At 41.8% G+C, this 9,222-nt stretch overlaps 1 protein-coding gene across 1 annotated transcript; it reads right to left on the minus strand.

The window, feature by feature from the left end:
- Positions 1–8,202: 8,202 nt before the first annotated feature.
- On the minus strand, positions 8,203–8,709 carry LOC122647588. The gene has a single exon (XM_043840949.1). It carries the CDS (start codon positions 8,707–8,709, stop codon positions 8,203–8,205), a length of 507 nt encoding a protein of 168 aa, XP_043696884.1.
- Between the last annotated feature and the right edge of the window lie 513 nt (positions 8,710–9,222).

Raw genomic sequence — 9,222 nt, forward strand, 5'->3', positions numbered from 1 at the left:
TTGGAATGTTAGAGGCATGAATGCCTCAACCAAACGGCTAGGGATTAAGAAGGTGTGTAAAGACCATCAAGCTAAATTGGTTTGTCTTCTGGAAACAAAAGTTAAGGCAGACAATTGTGCGGCAATTTTTGACAATTTTATTTCAGATTGGAAGTATGTGCACAATGGTGAGTCTGACAACACTGTTTGGATTTGGTTGGGCTGGGATCCGAATTTCTTTAAGGTGGAAGAAATTCAAAAATCTAAGCAATTTATTCATGTCAAGCTGTCGATTGTGGGAGCCCATGCCTCTTTCCTCTGTACTGTAGTGTATGCTCTTAATACTGTGGCTGGTAGGAAGGTTTTGTGGGAGGATGTGGGGACTTTTGCTAGTGCTATTGTTTCCCCTTGGGCTGTTTTGGGGGATTTTAATGTTATCCGAAATCAAAATGAGAAAATAGGTGGTGAACCTGTTCGGTTGGAGGCTATGGATGACTTGAACAATTTTATTAATGACTCTGGGCTGATTGACCTGAAGTGGAAAGGGGAAGCTATGACCTGGAATAATAGACAAAGTGGTGATACTCGAATCTGCAATAAGCTAGATAGGGTGATGGTGAATCGGCTTGGATGGATGTGTTCAGATCTTCGTGAAGCTACCTTCCACCCTCCCTGGTCTCTCCGACCATTCTCCAGTGGTGGTGGCTGTGTTAGATGAGACTAACTTTGGCCCTAAACCTTTCAGGTTTTTTGAAGCTTGGATTGGTAGAGACGAGTTTGATGATTTGGTGCGGAAGGGATGGGAGCAGCCTGTTAGCATGTCCCTCAATCCTATTCTTCGGTTTGCTGCCCTGTTAAGGAATGTTAAGAAGGAGTTGAGGAAGTGGAACAAAGAGTGCATTGGAGATGTTTTTCTTCCAGTAAAGGCCGCGGAGACTGAACTGTACCAGACCCAATGCAATCTTGGTGAGCACCCTGATGACCCAAATTTGGTTCTTTTGGAGACACAAGCAAAGGTGAAGTTATGGGAAGCCTTGGCTACGGAGGAAAAGTTTTTAAAGGAGAAGTCTAGGGTGAAGCATATTCAGCTGGGGGATGGTAATAATAGTTTCTTCCACAAATCTATGATTTGTAGGCAGCATAGGAAACATATTCTGGAGATTCAAGGGGAAGGAGGAAACATTGTCAAGGACCCTAGCCAAATCAAAGGAGAAGCTGTCTCTTTCTACAAGAAGTTGTTTGGGGCTGATTCGGTTTATAATGGTTTTATGCCCAGTTCGGTTCCCTTGCAGCATGGCCTATCTCTTGCTCAACAAGAAAGTCTCATTGGAAGGGTGTCCAATAAGGAGATTATGGAGGTTGTGTTTGCTATGAAAAATTCCAAAGCTCCAGGTCCGGATGGGTTTGGGGCTGCGTTCTTCAAACATTCTTGGGATGTGGTTGGTGAAGATTTGACTTTGGCAGTGAAGTGGTTCTTCAGCAAGACTAGTCTTCCTAATTCGATCAATGCTATGTTTATTAGCCTTATTCCTAAGACGGGTGATGTCTCTTCTTTTGCGGGATATAGGCCCATAGCTCTCTGCAATCTTTTTTATAAGATCATTACAAAAATCTTATCTAATAGATTAGAAGGAGTGGTTGGGCAGGTGGTGAGTGACACCCAGTCTGCATTTATCAAGGGAAGGTCTATTGTGGACAACATTCTTGTCTGTCATGATGTGGTTCGAGGGATTGAGCAGAAAGGAACTAGCCCTATAGCAGTTTTGAAGATTGATCTCCATAAAGCTTATGACTCCCTTAGTAGGAAATTCTTGTTTGAGATTATGGAAAGAATGGGTTTTCCTCAGAAGTTCATTGGTTGGGTGAGGGCAGGATTAGTCTTCTCCCCAGATGCAAGAGTTCCCACCTCTCGCACCTTATCTTTGCAGATGATTTGATGATTTTTGTGAAGGCTTCCACGGATTCTATTTCGGCCTGCCTGGGGGCCTTGAATGAGTTTCATACCTACTCTGGGTTGAAGCTCAACAGGGCTAAGTCCTCTATTATTTTAGGGGGCCTCACCCATACGGCCAGACTGCAACTTTTGGAATTAACGAATTTTGTGGATACCAAGTTACCTATCCAGTATCTAGGTGTTCCACTCATTTCTTGCAAGCTGGCTTTTGCAGATTGTTCCTCTATTTTGGATCGAGTGTGGAGTAGACTTGATGGTTGGAAAGCACGTCTTTTATCCTTTGTAGGGCGGCTACAACTCTTGAGCTCTGTTCTTCAAGGATGCTACATTTATTGGTCAGGGATTTTTGGATTGCCTGGTGCTCTCAAGAGAAAGCTGGATTCCATCTTCTCCAACATCCTTTGTTCTGGTCCATCTCTTCAACGTAAGGTACATTATATTTCTTGGGGGAAGATTTGCAAACCTAAGGCTGAAGGGGGCCTTGGTATAAGAAGAATTTCAGATATGAATACTGCAGGTATTCTTAAGCAAATCTGGTGGATTGCCTCTAAGAAGGACAGTCTTTGGGTTAGGTGGGCCTATACCCACTATCTAAAAAATGACTCTATTTGGACTGTTAAGGTTCCCCCAAATTGTTCTTGGGTTTGGCGCAAAATTCTCAAATTTAGAGATTCAGTTGAGCAACACATCCATCATATTATAGGGAATGGCCAATCTACTAGACTTTGGCTAGATAATTGGCATCTTAAAGGGGTTTTGATTAAAAGGTATGGGGATCGAGTCCGATATGATGCTGGTTCTACCCGACTTGCCTTGGTTTCAGACTTCATTAGGGGTGGTCTTTGGCATTTGCCCCCTCAGGGCTCTTTTGACCTGATTACTATTTCGAGTGATCTCCCTAGTATTCCCATTGTGAATGGGAAGGAGGATATTATTGTTTGGAAGGAAACCCCTAATGGCCTCTTTACTACTAAATCGGCTTGGGAACTTGTGAGAGGTGGAGCTACTAAGGTGGTTTGGCATAAGCTTGTTTGGTTTACTGGTTTTTTACCTAGGCACTCCTGCACTACCTGGAGATGCCTTATGGGAGGGCTCTCAACAAAGGACCAACTTATTAGAAGAAATATTGTAGTTGGGCTGAATTGCGTCCTGTGTTGGGGGAGTTTGGAGAGCCATGCCCATCTATTTTTTGACTTTCCCTTTTCTAAAACCATATGGGATAGGGTTAGTTCTATGTGCTCTCAAAGTGGCAAAGGTCCTGCTGGCCTGTCTGATGTGGTTAATTGGCTCTCTCATGTGGCTTGTGCTAATGACAAGTTAGATGTCATTCCCAAATTGGCTTTCTGTGCGACGGTTTATCATGTTTGGTGGGAGAGAAATCAGCGCCTCTTTAGTAATCAATCAAGGTCTTATGGTAAAATCCTTCAAGACATCAAGTTTGATGTGGTCACCAAAGGCTCTTTCTGTCCGATTGTGGCTACCCATACCCCTAGAAATCAGTTTTTGGTTGAAATGTGGGGGATCCAGGTGCAATGGGCTGTCTCGGTCCCCAAAGCTTGTTCTTGGCTGAAACCCCCTGCTCACTTAGTCACGCTCCATTGTGATGGCAACTTGAATGGAGATAGAGCTGCTTATGGGGGTCTTATTCGTAATACCACAGGAGATCCGGTCCTGGCTTATATGGGTAAAGGTGTGGAAACTTCTGTTCTTAGCATGGAGTTGTTAGCCATTCACAGAGGGGTGGCACTATGCTTGGAGAGGAATCTTCGACATGTGTCAATCAGATCTGATTCGAAGTTGGCAGTGGAGATTATTACAGGTGTGTTCAGCTGCCCTTGGAATGTATATGTGTTGAAGAACCAGATCAGCTTTAGTCTGAACCAGTTGGCTCGCTATGAAGTGAGGCATGTTTGGAGGGAGTTGAACCAGCTGGCAGATTTTATTGCTTCCATTGGTTGTGAGGGTGGGGAAACAATTCTATATCCTCCTGAGTTCCAGGATGACCTGATGCGGATGATCCATGATGATACTTCAGGTAAGGTCCAGTTTAGGCCTCCGTGATTGGGTCGGGTGGTTATTTCCTTGTATGTCCGAGGGTTTTGTCCTCGGGGGTATGGGGCTTTTTCCTCCTCCTTAGGTCTGTCTAAGGGGTGGAAGTAGGCTGCCTTCTCTTGTATCTTCTTTTCTTCTTCTATACACACACATCTTACTTATCGAAAAAAAAATGTTCATTTTTCAGTTTAAACCAGATCGGGCGGGTCGTCTGGGGTTATTTTGGGGCATTTTTGTACTTTTTTGGGTTTGGTATTTTTTAAAAACTGTCCTTAGCTCTTATTTGACGTGTGGATGCGATGTTGAGGGTCGTGACCTTCGAATCGATACATATTTTGGCATATGTACATTTTCATTTTAAACCAGACCGGGTGGGTCGTTCGGGGTTATTTGGGGGCATTTTTGTATTTTTTTGGGTTTGGGATTTTCTAAAAAGTGTCCTTATCTCCTATTAGAAATGTGGATGCAATGTTAAGGGTCGTGACCTTCGAATCGATACCTATTTCGGCATATGTTCATTTTCTGTTTAGACCTGACATGGTGGTATGTTTGGGGTTTTTTGGGGGCATTTCTGTACTTTATTGGGTTTAGTATTTCTTAAAAAATGTCCTTATCTCTTATTAGACGTGTGGATGCGATGTTGAGGGTCGTGACCTTTGAATCGATGCCCATTTCGGCATATGTTCATTTTCGGTTTAAACCAGACCGGTTGGGTCTTTTCGGGTTATTTGTTGGCATTTCTGTACTTTTTTGGGTTTGGTATTTTCTAAAAAGTGTCTTTATCTCTTATTAGACGTGTAGATGCGATGTTAAGGGTCGTGACCGTAGAATCGATACCTATTTTGGTACATGTTCATTTTCGGTTTAAACCAGACCGGGTGGGTCGTTTGGGGTTATTTGGGAGCATTTCTGTACTTTTTTTTGTTGGTATTTTCTAAAAAGTGTCCTTATCTCTTATTAGATGTGTGGATGCGATGTTGAGGGTCGTGACCTTTGAATCGATACCTATTTTGACATATGTTCATTTTTTGTTTAAACCAGACCGGGTGGGTCGATTGGGGTTATTTGGGGGCATTTCTATACTTTTTTGGGTTTGGTATTTTTTAAAAACTGTCCTTATCACTTATTAGACGTGTCGATGCGATGTTGAGGGTCGTGACCTTCGAATCGATACCTATTTTGGCATATGTTCATTTTCTATTTAAACCGGACCAGGTGGGTCATTCGGGGTTATTTGGGGGCATTTTTGTACTTTTTTGGGTTTGGTATTTTTTAAAAACTACCCTTATCTCTTATTAGACGTGTAGATGCGATGTTGAGGGTCTGGACCTTCGAATCGATACCTATTTCGGCATATGTTCATTTTCGATTTCAACCTGACATGGTGGATTGTTTGGGGTTATTTGGGGGTGTTTCTTTACTTTTTTTGGTTTGGTATTTTCTAAAAAGTGCCCTTATCACTTATTAGATGTGTAGAGGAGATGTTGAGGGTCGTGACCTTCAAATTGATACGCATTTTGGCATATGTTCATTTTCAGTTTAAACCAGATCGGGTGGGTCGTTTGGGGTTATTTGGAGGCATTTCTCTTATTAGACGTGTGGATGCAATGTTGCGGGTCGTGACCTTCTAATAGATACCTATTTCGGCATACGTTTATTTTCTATTTAAACCAGACTGGGTGGGTCGTTTGGGGTTATTTGGGGGCATTTTTGTACTTTTTTCGGGTTGGGATTTTATAAAAAGTGTCATTATCTCTTATTAGACGTGTGGAGGAGATGTTGAGGGTCGTGACCTTTGAATCGATACCTATTTTGGCATATGTTCATTTTCAGTTTAAACTAGACCGGGTGGGTTGTTTAGGGTTATTTGGGGGAATTTCTGTATTTTTTCGAGTTTGGTATTTTCTAAAAAAATGTCCTGATCTGTTATTAGACGTGTGGAGGAGATGTTGAGGGTCGTGACCTTCGAATCGATACCCATTTCAGCATATGTTTGTTTTCAGTTCGAACCCGATCGGGTGGGTTATTTGGGGTTATTTGGGGGCATTTCTATACTTTTTTGGGTTTGGAATTTTTTAAAAACTGTCCTTATCTCTTTTTAGACGTGTGGATGCGATGTTGAGGGTCGTGACCTTCGAATCGATACCTATTTTGGCATATGTTCATTTTCTGTTCAAACCCGATCGAGTGGGTCATTTGGGGTTATTTGAGGACATTTCTGTACTTTTTTTGGTTTGGGATTATCAAAAAAGTGTCCTTATCTCTTATTAGACGTGTGGATGCGATGTTGAGGGTCGTGACCTACGAATCGATACCTATTTCGACATATGTTCATTTTCGTTTTAAACCAGACCGGTTGGGTCGTGTGGGGTTATTTGGTGGCATTTAAGTACTTTTTTGGGTTTGGTATTTTCTAAAAAGTGTCTTTATCCCTTATTAGACGTGTAGATGCGATGTTGAGGGTCGTGACCTTCGAATCGATACCTATTTTGGCACATGTTCATTTTCAGTTTAAACCATACCGGGTGGGTCGTTTGGGGTTATTTGGGTGCATTTCTGTACTTTTTTTGGTTGGTATTTTCTAAAAAGTGTCATTATCTCTTATTAGACGTGTGGAGGGGATGCTGAGGGTCGTGACCTTCAAATCAATACCTATTTCGGCATATGTTCGTTTTCAGTTTAAATCAGACCGGGTGGGTCGTTTGGGGTTATTTGGGGGCATTTCTGTACTTTTTTGGGTTTGGTATTTTCTAAAATCTATCCTTATCTATTATTCGACGTGTGGATGCAATGTTGCGGGTCGTGACCTTCTAATCGATACCTATTTCAGCATATGTTCATTTTCTGTTTAAACCAGACTGGGTGGGTCGTTTGGGGTAATTTGGGGGCATTTCTTTACTTTTTTTGGGTTGGGATTTTCTAAAAAGTGTCCTTATCTCTTATTAGATGTGTGGATGCAATATTGAGGGTCGTGACGTTCGAATCAATACCTATTTCCACATATGTTCATTTTCTATTCAAACCAGACCGGGTGGGTCGTTTGGTCTTATTTAGGGGCATTTCTGTACTTTTTTGGGTTTGATATTTTCTAAAAACTGTCCTTATCTCTTATTAGACATGTGGATGCGATATTGAGGGTCATGACCATCAAATCGATACCTATTTCGGCATATGTTCATTTTCATTTTAAACCAGACCGGTTGGGTCGTTTGGGGTTATTTGGTGGCATTTCTGTACTTTTTTGGATTTGGTATTTTCTAAAAAGTGTGTTTATCTCTTATTAGATGTGTAGATGCGATGTTGAGGGTCGTGACCTTCGAATCGATACCTATTTCGGCATATGTTCATTTTTCGGTTTAAACCAAACCGGGTGGGTCGTGTGGGTTATTTGGGGGCATTTCTGTACTTTTTTTGTTTGGTATTTTCTAAAAAGTGTCATTATCTCTTATAAGACGTGTGGAGGAGATGTTGAGGGTCGTGACCTTCGAATCGATACCTATTTCGGCTTATGTTCATTTTCGATTTAAACCAGACTGGTTGGGTCGTTTGGGATTATTTGGGGGCATTTCTGCACTTTTTTTATTTGGTATTTTGTAAAAAGTGTCATTATCTCTTATTAGACGTGTGGAGGAGATGTTGAGGGTCGTGACCTTCGAATAGACCTATTTCGGCATATGTTCATTTTCAGTTTAAATTAGACCAGGTGAGTCGTTTGGGGTTATTTGGAGGCATTTCTGTATTTTTTTGGGTTTGGTATTTTCTAAAAAATGTCCTTATCTCTTATTAGACGTGTGGTGAAGATGTTGAGGGTCGTGACCTTTGAATCGATACCCATTTCGGCATATGTTCATTTTCAATTTAAACCAGACCGGGTGAGTCGTTTGGGGTTATTTGGGGGCATTTTTGTACTTTTTTGGTTTTGGTATTTTGTAAAAACTGTCCTTATCTGTTATTAGACATGTGGATGTGATGTTGGGGGTCGTGACCTTCGAATCGACACCTATTTTGGCATATGTTCATTTTCTGTTTAAACCAAACCGGGTGGGTCATTTGGGGTTTTTTTTTTTTTTTTGATAATTAAGAAATATATTACGAAGGAAAAGAAAAAAATACAGAAAAGGCATCCTTTAAGAACCCAAAAGAGGGGAAAAGGACCCTAAACAAGAGAGGGCATGCCCTATCCAAACAACAAGGAGGAAGACAGAACCCCTCCAAGGCTACATCCTATAATAGGTTACAAACTCCTTATCTTGCTTTATGAGAATCGCTAGCTCCGGAGGGAAGGACTCAGGCTCCCAAAGAATTCCAGAAGGGTCAGTAGGGAAGGAGGCCATGAAATCTGCAGGCTGATTCTGTTCTCTCCACGCATGAATGAATTCTTTAGACCTAAGCAGCCTTGCCTTTATGTTTTTTTTTTTCGATTTTTGCCTTGCCTTTATATGGATCTTACTTTTCAAAGTTAAGATTTGCCAAGGCCCAATAATCACTCCATTCAAAATATCGGCGGCCAACTTCGAATTCGACCTAATAGAGACATCATAAAAGCCCTTATCAACGCAAAGGGAAATTCCTCTGTAAATAGCCATGAGCTCCATGGACAGCACCGAAAGATCGTCCCCTATGCCAACAAAAGCAGCTAAGGGATCCCCACTATCATCACGAATGAGACCCCCAAAGCCTGCCTTGTCATCTGAAAGAGACCCATCACAATGGAGAGCAACCATGTTCGGATTTGGAGCAAACCAAGAGCATGCCTTTGGAATTCTTGCAGCCCAACGAACTTAAAGATCCCATTTGGCAGCAATATGATGGTTGGCAGTAGTAGGGTCTCCCACCAAGTCAATGGAAGATAATCTGCCAATAACATCCCCCTTTATAGCCCCTACAATCTGGTCCTTAGATCTAATTTTGTTTCTAAAAATTCTGTAATTTCTCTCTAGCTAAATATGCTTGATTGTGGCATAGAAAGCAAGCTTTATGACCAGCCCCAATTTCCCTGCTTTACCTGCAACATATCTAACCGAAATGGCTGCATCAATGGCATTGCTAGGAGTGGCCCCATCATGAAAACAATGGTCATAAATATTTTTCCAAATATCAGTAGTAAAAGGGCACCCGAAGAAGAGATGATTCCTGCTTTCAATTCCAGCCCAACAAAACATGCAATGATGAGGAGTCGGAATGTGTTTATGAATGAGGTTGTCCCTAGTGGGGAGGGCATCCGAAAGGCATCTCCA

This window comes from Telopea speciosissima, unplaced genomic scaffold (assembly GCF_018873765.1).
Source record: "Telopea speciosissima isolate NSW1024214 ecotype Mountain lineage unplaced genomic scaffold, Tspe_v1 Tspe_v1.0081, whole genome shotgun sequence".
In the NCBI taxonomy this organism is placed as follows: Eukaryota; Viridiplantae; Streptophyta; class Magnoliopsida; order Proteales; family Proteaceae; genus Telopea; species Telopea speciosissima.

Coding starts and splice junctions, on each gene's coding strand:
- LOC122647588 (XM_043840949.1), bottom strand. CDS start 8,709: ATGGTTGCTCTCCATTGTGATGGGTCTCTTTCAGATGACAAGGCAGGC.